General features: G+C 51.8%; 1 protein-coding gene and 1 long non-coding RNA gene across 3 annotated transcripts in view; one reads left to right on the top strand and one right to left on the bottom strand.

Moving 5' to 3' along the window:
• Positions 1-403, top strand: part of LOC132535000 (uncharacterized) — a 74,257-nt gene extending 73,854 nt beyond the window's left edge. Inside the window, exon 4 of the long non-coding RNA XR_009546771.1 lies at positions 48-403. This is a non-coding gene — a long non-coding RNA (uncharacterized LOC132535000). The remainder of the gene's footprint in view (positions 1-47) is intronic.
• LOC103128757 (NXPE family member 1-like) overlaps positions 1-17,100 on the bottom strand; it is a 50,653-nt gene that overhangs the window by 14,291 nt on the left and 19,262 nt on the right. Inside the window, exons 4-6 of one of the 2 annotated variants that reach the window (XM_060180024.1) lie at positions 15,003-15,064; positions 11,071-11,286; positions 9,089-10,645 (exon numbers count right to left, since the gene is read on the bottom strand). The exons of the other annotated variant lie outside the window; for it this stretch is intronic. Of the exons in view, the coding sequence (XP_060036007.1) occupies positions 10,110-10,645; positions 11,071-11,286; positions 15,003-15,064 (814 nt within the window). The 3' untranslated portion in view covers positions 9,089-10,109. Of the gene's footprint in view, positions 1-9,088; positions 10,646-11,070; positions 11,287-15,002; positions 15,065-17,100 lie in introns of those variants that run through there. 2 annotated transcript variants of the gene reach the window in all.

Genomic DNA, 17,100 nt, shown 5'->3' with positions numbered 1-17,100 from the left:
CTGCATGGTGTCTTTTGTGTTTAATAAGGGCTTCCCTCTCTGCACAGAGGGCTTCCAGCTTGGTTTCCTGTTGTGACCCCCCCCAAGAGGAATGAGGGACAATCAGCTTATGAATGACATCAGCCTGAGGCGGAGCACACTCACCAGGGTATGTGGGTGCAGGGACTATAAAAGCAAGGACTGGCAGCAGCTCACTCTTGAGTGATCACCTTCAGCATGGCGCTCTCCTGCCAGTGTCGCTCCGGGCTGATCCCGATCTCCTCACGTGGCGGTCTCAGGTAACTTAGCTGTGGACTTTGGACTTTTGTCTATTTTCTTAGCTAGACTGCTCCCTTCACATTCACAGTTGTTGTTGTTGTTGTTGTTGTTTTTAAATGAATAAATCTCTCTTTGTTTAACCTTCGATGGAGCCATCTTTTGTTTATGTCCTCTCATTTGTTTAGTTCGGTTTTTGTGTCTCTTGCTGGTAAGATCAAGTCCTGGAAAATCGCTCTGAAGCTAGTGTTATATATATTTCAATATCTACGGATTGTATGTTGGGAGAGAAACAGCAGCACTGTGGTCTGTGCAGAGCTTGCTTGGGCTGAAACTCTGGAGGTCACGATTGCGAGTCCTTCGCTTCATGCATTGTGCAGTATGCCAGGCTCGCAATATCTAGGTGTGGAATTCATTTTTGGTCAATTTTTTCTTTCCTCCAGGGTTATCGTCGGTGGGTCTGTGCCTGCACCGTGAATCCTGTGCAGCCATCATTGTCACCATTGTTGTTGGATAGGACAGAGAGAAATTAAGAGAGGAGGGGGAGACAGAGGTGGGGAGAGAGAAATAGACACCAGCAGACCCGCTTTACTGTTTGCAAAGTGACCCCCCTGCAGCTGGGGATCCTCACACTGGTCCTCGCGCTTCGCACCTCGTGTGCTTAACCCAGTGCGCGACCGCCCGACCCCCTCCCTCGATTATTTTTTCTGTAAAGATGGAAACAGAGAAGGCAGATAAAGAGGGAGAGAGATCACAGCACAGAAGCTTCCTGTTGTGTGGTGCGTGCTGGGCTCAGACCTATGCAGAGCAGCACACTATGCAAGCAAGATATTTCTCTGGCCTGAGAGTTGATCTTGGTGGAGTGGGTCGTAAAGAATACAATCTGCGAGCAGCTTTCTAGGTTGGAGAACAGGGTAGAGCAGCAAAGACCATCCAGCTGGGAGAATCCCCACTTCTTTAGAGGAGGCCTGTGCGTTTACTCAAACCTTCCCTTGATGAATGGGGGCCGGTCCCAGTATGAAGGGCCATGCTTTTAAATCCAAGACTATTGGTTTACACATTCATCTGACGATGAAAGAGTATTTTCACAGATCTATGTAGAACAACCCTTGAGCAAATCCCTTGGTCCCCTGGTCCCGCCACGTGGGCGGACAGCAGTTCTGACACCGGAAGTGAGAGTTTACCTGTGTGCTTCACACACAGAGCTGTATTATTCCACCGTGGAAAGTAGAGATCTTGTATAGAAATGTAGGGAACGGAGCAGCCACAACAGAAAATTAGCAATACCAATGAGTACAGTCTCAGTACAGATCTAATTATAGTATGTCATAAGGGGCCCCTAAGAGAAAAAAAAAATTATATCTATATCTATCTATCTATCTATCTATGTCCACCAGAACTGTTTCTGGGGATCGGTGACTGCACCACTAATCTGCTCCTGGTGGACTCCCCCTCCCCATTTTAATGGATAAGAGAGAAATTGAGAGAGGAGGGGGGGATAGAGAGAAAAGACACTTACAAACCCGCTTCACCACTTGTGAAGCAACCTCCCCACACACAGGTGTGGAGCTGGGGGCTCGAACTGGGATCCTTGCACTTCATACTATGTGTGCTTAACGGTGTGCCGCCTCCCAGCCCCAGGAGCCAGTTTTCCCATTGATTTATTTAGTATTTGTTCTTCTCCTTCTCCTTCTTTTTGTTGTTCTTGTTCTTTTTCTTCTTATTCTTCTTCCTCTTTCTTCCTCTCCTCCTCCTCCTCCTCCTCCTCTTTCTTCTTCTCCTTTAATCGAATTGGGTAGAAAGAAATAGAAAATAGGGAGATAGAGGTAGAGAGAGAAACCTGCAGACCTGCCTGACCATTCATGAAGCATCATTCCCCTGTAGGTGAGTAGCAGGGGCTACTATATGGTGATATGTGTACTTGACCAGATACACCATTGCCCAGCCCACTATGAAAAACAGTTGCATGATCTAGTGGCAGTGAAATGATGCTACACCCTCTCCATCCACATCCTTACACTCAAACCTGTGATTCTTATTACTTGAAATGGTTAAAGAACTTTCAGGTGTGAGTGAGTGAGGACCCTTGGAGTAGGGGGTGGATACAGCCAACAGGTGAATGTGATGATACCTGGGTCAGGGGCCCCGCCACAGAGCAGCTGCCTCACAGGGAGAGAAGGTAAGAGCAGAGTGAATGGGAGGCCTGCTGGCTGGATGGGGAGGTGGGGGCCCTGGGAAAGTTGGTCTGCAGAGGAGCTGAGGTAGGGAATTATTTCTTTGCTGAGGGTTCTGTGGATATTTATTTATTTAGCCTCTATGAATCCACTGATCCTGGAGACCATGTTTTCCCCTTTTGCTGCCCTTGTTGTTTATCATTATTTTTGTCATTCCTGTTGCTGTTGGATAGGACAGAGAGAAACAGAGAGAGGAGGTAAGACAGAGGGGAAAGGAAAGACAGACACCAGCAGACCAGCTTCACCACTTGTGAAGCGACCCCCCTGCAGGTGGGGAGCCGGGGGCTCTAACCGGGATCCGTGCACCGTTCATTGAGCTTCGTGCCTCGTGCACTTAACCCGCGCACTACCTCCCGGCCCCCCACGTGGATATCTATAACAGCATTTGCAGGCCATGCCAAATCGGTAGCCTAAGAAAGCAGCACCTTCCTAATGGTGTTATGAAAAACGCTGCTATATTTACTGAACTTGAAGGCCCAGCCGTTGCTGACTCTGCAGGGCCTGACCCCGATTTCACGGACCACACCCAATTCATGGGCCGCCATGTAGTCCACTCCTACTCTCGAAGTTGGGGGACCAGGACAGACTCTTTCCTTGACCCTGGGGACAGAACCAGCCTTGCTGACAGCTCAACGGAAGCCCATCTGGTCCTTTTTTTTGACCTCTGACCTATAGCAAAGAAGGTAGTGATTCTTGGCCTCCTGTATGAAGAATCGTAGTATCACAGGAAACATAGTAATGAAAGTCATGATTTTGTGGGAAAGGGGAAGTGTGCCTGTGTGAGGACATGTGTGTGAGGACATGTGTGTGAGGGTAGGGTCTGAAATGATTCTGTAAGTGATGTATGTGAAAACTTTTTATTCGGTAGAGACAGTACTGTATTGGCTGTGAAACTTCTCCCCTGCAGTGGGAACTGTGGCCTGAACCAGGGTCCCTGCCACTGGGTATAGTACCCCCCCCCCCCAAATCTTTTCTTTTTCATCGAGGGTCATTGCTGGGGCTTGCTATGAATTCACTGCTCCTGTCGACAGTTTTTTCCCCTACATTTTATTGGTTAGGACAGAGAGAAATTGAGATGGGGGTAGAGAGGGAGAGAGATAGACACCTGGAGACCTGCTTCACCACTCATGAAGCATCCCCCTCTGCAGGTAGGGAGAAGGGGACTCTAACCTGGGCTTTTTTAAAAATACTGATTTATGTATTTCCTATTCTTGCCCTTGTTGTTTTATTGTTATTTATCTCATGGTTGTTGGACAGGACAGAAATAGATGTAGGAGGGGAAGACAGGGGGAGAGAAAGAGAGACACCTGCAGACCTGCTTGACCACTTGTGAAACAACCCCCCTGCGGGTGGGGATCCGGGAGCTCGAACCGGGATCCTGATGCCCATCCTTGCCCTTAATGCGCTGCGCTACCGCCCCGCCCGACTCACGCTACATGGGTTTTTGTGCGTTGTACTGCGTGCACTTAACTCACCCTGGTGTGCCACGACCCGGCTCCCCTCCCCACCATCCGCGGAAATATCTATAAATGGTAAGTCAATGCCTGTAAATATTGAAGCCTCCTAATAGATACAGAGAGCACAGCTGAAGGCATTGAAGATAGAAGCCCCGGGGACTGGACAGATTGTATCGTGGTAACCCTGAAAACATTTCATGTCTGAGGGACCAAAGTTCCCAGGTTCAATCAATCCCCAACCCGCCAGAAACCACAGCCGAAGAGTATCCTGGCAAAGAGATGGAGGGAGGAAGACAGATGTGATAAATCCTGCTGAATGGTTTTGAGTTGACGTTGCTTTCGCTTAGCTACCAGTGGATGGATGAGAAAGAAATAGGTGTGCTGAAGCTGTTAGGGTTTCCACTGGGAAGTGGAATATGCAGGGAGGCTGCTTTTCACATGAGCAGAGGAGCTTCAGATTCCACAGTGGCTCAGGGAGCTCCTGCTGACGGAGGCCCCCCCTCCCCCCCCCGGATCACAACTGCGAACATTCTGGTGGCAAGATGGAGACACACACACACACACACACACACACACACACACCCCGGTATTGTGTTCAGGAGAGAAACTGGAGAAGGCCACTTATGGGGCGGGACAGGCATCTAGAGCGATACCAGCAATGAACGTGTTTCCTGCGATCTGAGAGTCAACGTCCTACAGTAATGAAGGTAAGTTAAGCACAGCCAGCCAGATCTCCGGAGATGCATGAGGTTGTTGTCAGTGCTCTGAGCAGCCCTGCAGGCGGTGAGCTGCCCGCGATGCTGTGAGACCTCTGACGCGCGTGGCAGTTCGATGGTGCAGACTTGTGTCACCCCAGAGATGATCCCCAGATGCAGTACCATCCCATAAGGAACTTCAGGTGGTTCTGCGGGACCTCAGATGTCTGTGGGGACATTCACTTGCTTGACTAGCCTCAAGGAATACTTGAAGACAAGTGCAAAATGTACCACCGAAACAGAATACCTTAGCCTGCCTTAGAAATCCAGTTCTCTGAGTCTCAGGAGAGTTCCCAGGGAAGCCCTGGTGGAGAGCACTGCCAGGGAGACCACAGCAACGCTCCCTCTGTAGCTTGGCAAGACTGCTCGTCAGCAGACAGGAGCCCGGGCGGAGAGGGTTGCGGAGGAGGTAGCACAGAAAGGCCCCAGAGTGACCGCCTCCCAGTCTTTCGGGAGCCGTGAGGCGAGAAGAGATACAGCTGGGAGGGTTCAGTCTGCATGCCGGGCCACGCCCGGGCTTTCGAGACTTATTTGTTGATGGCAGAGGATGTGGCTGGAAGGGAGACAGGAGAAAGAACAGGAAGGGTGCTACATTCCTGCCGGCAGCAGAGATCTGGAGCAGGTATGTTCTGCCAGAAAGCCTCAGGGTGACCCTGTGTGCTTACGGTACTCAGCCTGTGAGCCTGCCCACCGAAGGTGGCGTTCAGCTCTTTGTTTTTTAAGCTATCGAGAGACAGAGAGAGAAAGTGAAAAAGAGCACGGAATCATGGCGATTCACAGACTCTGACCTGAGCCATGCACGACCGAAAGCAACACGCTGTCCCAAGTGAGCCATCTCTCCCACCGTCAGCTCATCCCTTTGCCGCCATCTTTGTAGTGACAAAAGTTCCCTTCAGCAAGAGCTGCGGCTAAGACCACCGAGGCAGGAGCATCGGCAGGAATGCCTGTGCCCGGCACCGCAGCCCAGTCCCTCTGTGATCTGCCGGGGCCCCAGGAGTCCTTCCCACTAACTCTGCCGGCTCAGCATGCAGCCGGAGAGATACTGCTCCGGCGTATTATCTGAAGACTGCACGGCTCGACGACCCCATCTAGAGACCGTCCCAATGATGAAAGCCTCTGCCTTTACAGGTGCCGCACCCACCAGGTTTGGCGAAGACGTGACAAACGCCTTGTCGAAGAAAGAGCAGTTCCGCTACATGGAATGGCAATTTTATAGGCTCTTTGAGTAGGCTTCTTGCTGGTTATTTGTGAGATCTGATGTTTTGTTTTAGAAAAGAAAATTCTAATCAGTAATACTATGATAAAAAGCAGAGAGGAGAAGAGAAGAGAAAGAGAAAAGGGGAGGAAAAGGAATGGGGAGGACATCTTCCTAGCTGAGAGTTATCTTTTGGTCTATATCTTCAAAAAGTCCATCTCATGAAGAGGCACTTTTTAAAATTTCTGTATTGGTGGATAGATTTTTTACATTAGACAGTAAACAGAATAGTTTGTACATGCATGACATTTATGGTTTTTCCACATGAGAATACAACCCCCACTAGGTCCAAAGAGGAAGTTTTTAAGGAACACACACACACACACACACACTAATTTTTTTCTTTAAGCAGAAGGACAAGCTTTTCAAACATCTACTTACCTCAATTTTGTGTAGACTTGAATCTAGGTCCTCGGGCATTGTGATGTGCACATGCTACTCAGAGGAGGTGTCTCAAGCCTTTTCATGTCCCCTTCTCTTTTTAGCATTACTATGAACCCAAACAGTTTCTGTTACTGGTATCTTATTTAATTTTATTTTTTATTTTTGCCTCCCGGGTTTTTGCTGGGGCTTGGTGCCTGTACTATGAAACCACTGATCGATCCTGGAGGCCAATTCCCCCCCTGCCGCGGACCACCACAGTGGACGAGCAGCAGGAGGGTCAGGGGTCTTGAAGGCAACCTCCCAGGTGGGTCAGGAGTCGGCGAGGGAGAACAGATAGACACCACAGTCTATTGGAGGGTGAATCTGGACTCATTTTATTAGTGAAACTGCATTAGCTTTTATACTTTTTTCAGGTTACATTCAGGTTGCCTAAGCAACCAGCTCATAAAGAAGTAACAATAAACATCATAGTCTTGTGGCTTGGCAAGCCACATGTTACTCCCCTATAACTGTAAAGAATGGGTACAATACTCTGTATCGTTCTGTTCTCAGAGGAGGTCATACCCAGAATTGTTTTAGACTTTTGCTGAGGGCTATCTCTACCATTAATCTTCTATGGGGGCATACAGATCTTTGCCTAGTCGTGGACCACTGCTCATCTAGGTCTGTTACAGTTTAACTATTAATCTTTCTTTGTTTCAATAAGTAAGTCAACTTGTACCAGGGAGGCCTCAATCTCTGTATTGTTTCTATGAGGGGCGGGCAAGTCATAACATGACTTCTTTTGTCTGTCTATGCTGACCCGCCTTCTCCACTTTCATAATGTAACTTTCAAATGTGCCCCTGTGTAAGGGAGAGGGGCTGCTTCTGACTCTCCATTTCCACCAGGCACTGCCAAAGCATTATTAATCAATCGTGAGAGTATAATTGTCTGTAGCAATAACGGGGGGAGAATGCGTCGACCCATTCCCGTCCTTCTGCCCAGCTTCCTTGAAGTCTGAATGCAGGTCCAGAGGAGATGACCCTGTCAGGCTCCCTGGCGTTCGGGTTGGGGGCGCTGCACCCCCCCCCCTTTTATTGCCCTTGCTGTTTATCCTTGAGACGTCGAGAGAGGAGGGGAAGATGGAGGCAAGGTAGGTACCTGTAGACCTGCCTCACCAGCTGTGAAGCACGCCCCCCGCATGTGGTGAGCCGCCGGGGGGGGGGGGGGGTGGTGGGGGGGGGCTCGAACCGAGATATTTAACCTCGGTCCTTGCGCTGCATGCCACACGCGCTTGACCCATTGCGCTCCCGCCTGGCCCCTGCTCTTGGTATTTTAATGGCCTTCAGCAATTAGTTGATTATGAATAATAATCATACTGATGATGCTGGTAATTCCATACCAGGGCTTTCGCACATTCTTCCTTGCAGGTTTTCCTGCTGCAGGTTTTTTCTTTCTTTCTTTCTTTCTTTCTTTCTTTCTTTCTTTCTTTCTTTCTTTCCCTTTCCTTTTGTTTTTTTCAGATAGCAGTTGAAAGCGGAGGAGAAAAAGCGAGAGGGAGAGGCACCGCGGCACTAGCGGTTTTCCTTATTGCTCGATGCGTGGGGGCTGGAATCCGAACCCCTCCTGCGCGGCAAAGTGTTAGCTCTATAGGTGAGACCTTTCTTTCCCAGTCCCCCTGTTGCTTTTTTATTCATCAGAGGTCAACGTGGACACTACCTACGTTGCAGGTGTCCCTCTGTCTCGTTCCCTTCCCTCTTGATTTCTGGCTGTCTCTATCCAACTCATAAAGATTGGATTAAAAACCAAAAAGAGTTATTTAAAAGACAAAAGAAAACGAGGAAAGAATCAAAGAGTTCAGAATATTTTCCAAATAAATTTCCAGATGGCCATGGCCGAGATCTGTCACCTACCAATCCTGAAATCACGTTTTTGTGTGATCATCTCAGAGTAGGTAATTACAAATCGGCTACCATTGTGTCAATGGCTTTAAAGCTGAAGGAAGTAGGATATAGCTGTATCTCCAAATAAGAATGATGGATTTGCATAGGCTTTTTTTTTTTTTTTGCGCCTCTAGGCTCATCACTGGTCCTTGGTGCCTGCACTGTGAGTGTCTGGCTCCTGTGGCCATTTTTTTTCTTTCATTTTTTTTGGATAGGACAGAGAAAAATGGAGAGAGGAGGGGAAGATAGACCGTGGGAGAGAAAGACACCTGCAGACCTGCTCCGGCAGCTGTGAAGCGGCCTGCTGCACGTGGCGAGCCGGGGGTTCGAACCGAGATCTTTGTGTAGTGTGCGTTTATCCCGGGGCACCGCCGCCCGCCCTCTCCAGGTTTTTCTAATTTCAGCATCATTTTCAATGTTGTCTAAACTTTAAAAAATTTTTAACGTATTTATTCTTACCGTTTTTGTAGTAATTATTATTGTCGTTACTGATGTTGCAGTTGTTGGACAGGACAGAGAGAAACGGAGAGAGGCGGGGGAGACAGAGAGGCGGAGAGAAAGACAGACCAACTGCAGACATGTTTCACCACCTGTGAATCAACGCCCCCTGCAGGTGGGTTTGTTTTTAACGAATACACTATTCATAAATGTCTCTAGTACAGTAATTTTCCATATATGAGAAACATGCAGCATAGCTGCAAAATCATCATCACTGAAGTATTAGCGGTGAAAATGGAATTTTTCCACCCATTGGCTGTCAAATAGTGTGACGATCATATATCACTTAAATATTGAACGTATGTGTTATTACCATATACAATTATTTTCTCTGGCCTCTTCCATCTTTTAGGGACAGAAAGTATTCTGTGACACCTACTTGCTTTTCAGTCACGTTTATTATTTTTTCTTCCTTAAACAAACAGAATCTAAAAATTTTCATCTTCCCCTCTTAATTCTTCTGTCCTAGCCAAGTAAATGCAAAGGGGGTTGGGAGACAAAAGGAGAAATGTCTGCCAGGAGCAGTGGATTTGTAGCGCCGGCAAAGAATCTCGCAAAAAATATTTTTACTTCTTTTTAAAGAAATCTCTAACCATAAAAAGGAAACACTGACAAAACCATAGGATAAGAGGAGCACAGTTCACACAATTCCCACCACCGGAACTCCGTATCCCCTCCCCTGATAGCTTTCCTGTTCTTTAACCCTCTGGGAGTATGGGCCCGAGGTCACTGTGGGATGCAGAAGGTGGAAGGTCTGGCCTCTGTAATTGCTTCCCCGCTGAACATGGGCGTTGACAGGTCGATCCATACCCCCAGCCCGCCTCTCTCTTTCCTTAGTGGGAAAGAGCTCTGGGGACCCTCCTTTCTCCCCACCCCACCACCCCACCACCCCACCTTCTTCTTTTTTTTTTTTTTTTGCTTCACCATTCATCTTGGGAGATTTGTGTCTCTTCAAGGAGCTGGGCAGCAGTAGCACAGTATCCACCTGTGAAGTGTCGGAAGCCACTGTACTTATCCATAAGGACACCCTCTGGGCATTCATATCGGACAGGGGTGGAGCCAGGGAGTCCCTGACGGTTGACCAGGGTGGGCTTCGAGCTGTGCTCAGAATCCTATAACTGTCACCACCCTGCTCCTTCCGCCCCTGGCACGGAAACCCACGCCCTCGGTCGCTCGGGGGGGGAGCGCGTCACGCAGTCAGTCAGGTTCGTTTCTTCTCAGGTGTCCTCTCAGAAAGGGCAGATCCATTCACGCCAGGCGTTCTCCGCCCCTCGCACAGACGGGACTGTCCCGATCGGTGGGGCTCTCCGCCGTCCAGAGTGCCCGCGGAAGCCCCGACGGCCGTGTATCAACAGATGTAATTCAAGAACAAGTCAACCTGACCGGCGATCACAGCGTCGGTCGGGTGGACGGAGTTGCCGTCGAAGGCGATGGTCATGTCCCAGGCGTCGATCAGTCCCACGTCGAGGTCTCTGAAGACATCCTTGAGGATGAGGAGGTGAACGTGGCCGTGGAAGTCGCTGAACCTCTCGGCGTCCAGGTGCATCTCCCGGACGTTCTCCGTCTTCAGGATCACCTTCGTGCCCGGGCTCCTGAGGAGCAGCCTTTCGACGGCCCTGCGGATGGCGAGGACCCTGCGGGCGAACACCTCCACGGGGAAGGCCCGGAAGTGCTGGCCCAGCGTGATGGCGACCGCCGTGTCTCTGTCGCCAGGGATCCGGTCAATCTCCCGAGGGATGTAGGCCACGTCTATCACGGAGTAGAGCCGGACGGTGACGAAGGGATAGGTGTGTCTTTTCCAGTGTATCTGAATGTCGTTCTCCACATCCATGAGCAGATGATGCTGAAAGACTCCGTTTCCGTGAAAGCCCAACAGCTTCAGCGCTGGCGAAAGAGTGAACATCTGCGTTAACCGGGAGGCCTTGCGGGATGGCGTCCGAGGGCCCACGTCCCTGCGGCCTCACGACCGAATGCGGCGGCCTCATCCGTGAGGGCGAGAGGACACGCCGTGGGGCTCCGACCCGAGAGGTCAGACGTCGCAGACAGATCGCACGCAAAAAGAGGTCTGCCAAGGAGGGTTCAGAGGGAGGCCCGGGAGACGCCGTGACGGTTCAGCGAAAGCGTGTCTCTGAGGGCCGCACCTTCGGTCCCGAGCACCGGCGCAAGGCACGGTAAACCGCGGCGTGTCCCACCTGCCCGTCTGTCTGTCTGTCTGTCTCTGTGTCATCGCAGTCAGGCGGTAAAGACCGAAATGCTCTCTAGAGGTCGGTCATGAATTCTGAGAGATGGAAGAAAATGAGGTTACCTACTTTTGACGAGTTTGGGGAAGTAGTCGACCCACTGCCTCAGGGTGGAGTCTCCCAGGAGGTGGACGAGCTTCCCTTTCAAGCAGGCGGTCGCCCTGGCCGCGTCAAACTCCGTCCGGCTGCAGAACGTGGGAGTCCACCTTCCCTGGAGAGCGTAACCGCCGGGCACGGGGACCTGCATTCCAGTCCGGCATCTCTGCGCACGTGTCTGTCTGGCTTCTGCTGAGAGAGGGAGGTATTCTAGATCATTCTGAGTTGCCCTTTCTGCCGTCTCTCTCCCCTTGGGAGCAGCATTCAGCGGTAGCTGCTCCTCTACTAGGCAACAGCGTTCTCCTTCTCAGCTATCTGTCCTGTCGCCTCAGTGTCTGCTGGTTCTCCCCCATGGTTGGCCAGCCACCCTTGAGTAGGACTTGATGTTCTGTCTACCCTGTAGTGTGAGCGTGCGTGTGCGAAGACATGCGGTTGTATGAGGGTTTGACCGAGCCTGCCTGCCTGCCTGCCTTCCTTCCTTCCTTCGCCCCGGAGGAAGCCTCAGCGCTGCAACGCCATCCCCTGTCACCTCTGTGTCAAGTGTCATCTCCGAGCTACGAAGCCACAATCTCTCTCACAATAAAGGAAAGTAAATAGAAAGCAAATGGCATTAGTTGTAGACAAGAAAATCTTTTTTTTTTACAGGGAAGGTAACGGCTCGTAGCACGGTCTGGCACCTGGACGCAGTCACCTCTGTCGTAGGCGTCTGTCTGTGTGCGGAGCACTCTCATTCCCATGCCATGTCATTCGAGATCCTCGTCTAACTTGACCTGAAAGCCTGCTTCCCCCACCAGTCTTCACGTCTCCTCCCTCCGAGAGAGCCATTTCCCTTGGCACAAGACGCACATCAAGTCCCAAAAGTCCCAAGTTTCAATCGGTGATTCCCCTCTCTGTTCACGCCAGATGACAGCGGCTGGAGAGGCGTAAGGGGGAAGGTCCCCCTCACTTTCACCGCCCGCAGGAACTCGGAATGTCCCCGGCCCTGCGGAGACCGGTCTGGGGAACGCTCGGGAGGCTAGAGGCGCACCCCCGCGTGGACCCGCGGCCTTCCTCTCTGAGGGAGGCATCCCAAGGAACTGAAGACACCCACCCCAAAAGATCCACACTGTAACTCTGCAGTGGCTCCATCCGGAGGCGCAATTTTATATTTTATTTTATTTTATTTTATTTATTCATTCATTCATTCCCTTTTGTCGCCCTTGTTGTTTTATTGTCATAGTTATTGTTGTTGATGTCGATGTCGTCGTCGTTGGCTAGGACAGAGAGAACTGGAGAGAGGAGGGGAAGACAGAGAGGGGGAGAGAAAGACAGACACCTGCAGACCCGCTTCACCGCCCGTGAAGGGACCCGCCTGCAGTTGGGGAGCCGGGTGCTCGGACCGGGATCCTGACGCCGGTCCTCGAGCTCAGCGCCACCTGCGCTCAACCCGCTGCGCTACAGCCCGACTTCCCCGGAGGCGCAATTTTAATGAGCATCATCAGCATTTCATTTAATGTATCGGGGAAGTAACGTCTCACGTTTGACGGCAAATACGATAGTTCGCACATACGTAACATTTCCCGGTTTTCCATATAACAGCGCAACTCCCAGCAGGTCCTCTGTCATCCTCCTCTGACCTGTAGTGTCACCCTCACCCACCCCACCCCACCCCTCAGTCTTTTACTTTGTTGCGGCACGCCAACTGCGGTTCAGGTTCTACTTGTCTGCTCTTGTAGTCTTTTAATTTTTGCCTGAGAGTGAGACGATCCCATAATCATCCTCCTTTGCATGAGTTATTTCACTTCATATGATTTCTTCAAGCTCCACCGAAGATCAGGTGGAAACCGTGACACGACCGTCGTTCACAGCTGAGTCGTATTCCGTCGCGAAATGAGACCACAACTCGCTCAGCCACTCCTCTGTCGCTGGACACCCGGGTCGCTTCCCGATCTCGGCGGGAAATCGTGCTGCTGAGAACATACGTGTACGCCGATCTTTCTGAATGAGTGTGTCGGCTTCCTTAGGATATTTCCACAGGAGACGGAATCGAGGATCACAGGGTAGTAGCTGCCAGTACGGTAACTGTCGGGTAACGGCTTATTCAGAGAACATTCCTCAAGTTTGCGTAGGGTTCCGGTGTGCGTATGCAGACGGACAGCCTTCTCTCTGAGGCCCTGGGGGGGGGGGGGGAGTCATAACGGATCAGCTCTGTCACGTGAGGATGTTCCCGCGGCTCGACGATGGCCTGTCCTCTTGTCGCCGTCGCTCCCCGGCAGCGGGTCAGGCACTCACGCGGAGGCTCAGCCACAGCAGCTCTTCTGCAGTATTTCCGTGTCCTGCAGCAGTCAGGCCAGGGTAACGGTTCTGAAATAAACGTACGTACGGGTCAAGTAGCAGGCCAGCGGAGGCCAGACGTAGATGATCCCGCGAGGTGCCGACACCGTTCCTGTCTCACTCACACGAAGACGTCCGCGTCAGGGTGGAATCCGGGGAGTGTGGGTCACCGTCACCCTCCCGAGATGCCGTCATGGGGCGGGCATCCAGAGAGGACCACGGGAGGCGTGTAAACAGTGCGAAACTCGAGGCTGTCACTGTGTCGTCGTTGAGATGGCGAGGGGCGGGGAAGAGCTGCGGGAGAGCGCCCCCCCCACCTCGGCACGACAGCAGGTCTCTGCGGACCAGGGACGGTCCCGGTCGCGTATGAGCCTGCGGCTGCACATAAACCGCGACAAGGCCGGGCTGGCGGCAGTGGCTGCGCACCGGGTCTCCTCACCCGCCACCGAGGGCGGGGACCGGGGTTCGAGAGCTCCATCTCTCCGCACGGGGTAGGGGGCAGCACCTCGGAAGCCATGAAGCTGTGCTTTCTTCCTCCCTCTTTAGCTCTGCCTCTTGTTCATCTATTTTTCATACTCATGTAATAAAAGAATCAGAAAGGTCCCCACGTGAAAAAACAAACAAACAAACAAACAAACAAACAAACAAACAAACAAACAGACGCTAGGCTGCTCTGCAGTAGCGCACGCGGTCAAGTGCACAGGACGCGAAATGCAAGGAGCAGTGTCAGAGGCCCAGGGGTAAACCTGGAGGAACCCCCCCCCCCGCCCCCGAAAAATAAACCAATGAAAAATGGAGTGATCTAGCTTGGAAAAAAAAAAAAAAGACATCACGGCGGGCGGTGCACAGCTGCCACACAGGCACGTGAAGAAGCTGAATTTCCGGTGCGGGCGGTGTCGTGCCCGGTGAAGCGGCCGGGTCCCACCTGCATGGGCCCCCGGTCGGAAGTGTTGGATCTGGGCTGTGGGTGTCTATGTCTGTCTTCCTCTATGTCTTCCCTTTTGACTGTTGTTCATCCCTCTTTAGTCAATAAAGGGAAAAAATCTCAAAGTCTAAGAATCTGTATGCGTGTCGGGAGCAGGAAGAGCCACTGTGTGGCGTCCTTCCTCTACGTGCATCCGAAACGGTCCCTCTGTCGATCGCGATTGCGTAGCCCCTCTGTCGGGACTGGAAGGAGGGCGTCCAGAGAAGGCATCTCAGCCGATGGCGGTCAAGCCGCGGCCAGGTATGGGGCGCGCCCTTACGAGCAAGCCGTTCCCAGGGCGAGCCGTGTCCCGCCGTCCGTCCCCGATCATCCCCCGTGACGCGGCCGTACCCCCTCCCTCCGTCCCTCCCGGTTTTAAGGGACGAGGCGCGTGTGTCGTATGTCTTTCCCATGTAGCTGGGACGCTACCTGTCTGGAAATGGAAGAGGAGGCCTTGCCCGTGGACTGAGGTGAGAGAGACGACTGGAAGATAGCATCGGAAGACCAGTCCGGGGAAAGGCACATTGTGGGTGTCGGAAACGGACAGTTCAGGCCGAAGAGCCACCACCCCAGCCGACACACACACACAGACACACACAGAGGAGAAGTAAGAGAAGGCCGAACTTACTGTCACATATGGAGACTTGCACGGAGGACAGATGAGTCAGCATCTCCTCTCCCACGTTGGACCTTGAAGGAAAGCAGGACAGACAGTCAGTCAGCGTGTCTGAGGTATGCGCATGGAAGAAACTTGTCAGACATCTCTTTCTCATGATCGCCGGTGCTTTTCAGCACGTCGAAAGCGGCACGGGGGGCGCGCGCGTCCCCACCCTGGCAGCGGCCTCCACCGGCTGCCCGGCGGGGCGCTCCCGACGCAGGGCGGCTGTCCCCAGTCCCCGCCCGCGACGCGCGCCCCCCAACCCTCAGGAACGGAGCGGCCAGTTTTCCGGCCGGCACCTCGGGCAAAGTGACCGAATATGATGTCTCAGCGCGAGCGGGGCTTCCGGCTCCTCGTCTTTCCTGTGCGAGGCCCCGGTCTCCTCTTGCGTAACCGCATGCGCCGTCCTGTACCTCGCTCAGAGTCTTCTCACGCGGCTTTCAGGGCGACTGCCGATCTTGCGTCAAAGCCGACATCCTGAAGTCTGGTGTACGAGAGGAAGAACCGTTCACAGATGACAGAACACGTCGAGCGTATCCAATAATTCCGCGGGTAGAAGAAATCGACGGCCCGTGTAGATAAGACTTGCGCTTTGACAGTCGTAGAGGGTCCGTGTAGATAAAGCGTGTCTTTCGGCGGAAGTGACTTTTTTTTCCGGAGCCGGGCTGCAGCGCGGGTGGTGGCGCAAAGCACAGGGACCCGTAGAAGGATCCCGGTTCGAAATCCGGCTCCTCATCTGCGGGGGAGTCGCTCCACGGGCGGTGAAGCAGATCTGCAGGTGTCTGTCTTTCTCTCCCCACCCTCTGTCTTCCCCTCCTCTCTCCGTTTCTCTCTGTCCTATCCAACAACGACGACATCCGTTAGAACAACAATAATAACTAGAACAATAAAGCAACAAGGCCAACAAAAGGGAATAAAGAGATAAAATAAAATAAAGCCCTTCTAGGTCAACTGGATAATTCAGAAACAAAAAAACACGATTAAGGGAGACATTAGCGAACTCGATCACGATGCAGATTCTGAGAAATCAAGAATGTCGAGAGAATCATAGATGGTTCATAGAAATGTCGGTGGCTGCGGCTAGGAGGGGGCGGGGGCTGAGTGTGTGTTGAGTGCCAGACCCCCCCCCCCCCAGAACCACACGAAAGCAACAAAGCCAAAACTAACTGCACAAATGGCGGAGCGGCGCTGTGCAGTGTCACTAGCTCACTCACGGAAAAATGCTCTTAAATAATAATGTTCAAGGGAGTCTTAGCGCAGCGGGTTCAGCGCAGGCGGCACAGAGCATAAAGACCCCTGTTGGAATCCCCGGCTCCCCAGCTACAGGGGAGTCGCTTCAGGGGCGGTGAAGCAGGTCCGCAGGTGTCTGTGTCTCTCTCCGTCCTATGCAACAACGAGAAGAACAGTAATAAGAGCAACTATAAAATAAGAAGGGCAACAAAAGGTAGCAAAGAAATAACAAGTATCAAAAGGAAAATTAAGAAGTGGTTATCTTTTCACATATGTCGCGATCAGAATTTTTTTTCAAAGCGTGCTATTTTTTTAGGGAGCCTGCAAGGAAAGGCAGCTCTTGGCGTTTTTGAAGGGGGAGAGCGATGGAGGTTTAATGCTTTTAGCGTTTTTGAAGGGGGAGAGCGATGGAGGTTTAATGAGAGCCAATGGAGCAGAGGTCCAGTGACAGTCGGAAGTAGTTAAGGTCGTTAACAGGTGTTTCCTGCGGTCTTTTGAAGAGTCAAGATATTAATAATTCCGTGGGTAGAAGAAATCCACAACACGCGTAGATAAGAGTTGCGTTTGATAGTCGTAGAGGATCCGTGTAGATATAAAGCGTGTCTTTCGGAAGTGATTTTTTTTTTTCTGGAGTCGGGATGCAGCACAGCCAATGGAGGAATTCCACTAGGTTAAATGAGGAAGCCGGAAGCGGCGAAGGGCCTAATCGATTTCCCTTGCGATCGTTTGAAGAGTCAAGAGTATTAGGAGCTCCTCTCCGGTATGGCCAAGGGCTGTGGCGTACTGGTTGCGTGTGAGGTAGCGATGCCGGAGGCCTGCGATCGAATCCCGGTTCGGA

This window comes from Erinaceus europaeus, chromosome 20 (assembly GCF_950295315.1).
Source record: "Erinaceus europaeus chromosome 20, mEriEur2.1, whole genome shotgun sequence".
Taxonomy (NCBI): Eukaryota; Metazoa; Chordata; class Mammalia; order Eulipotyphla; family Erinaceidae; genus Erinaceus; species Erinaceus europaeus.
This window is presented reverse-complemented; position numbering and strand designations above follow the sequence as displayed.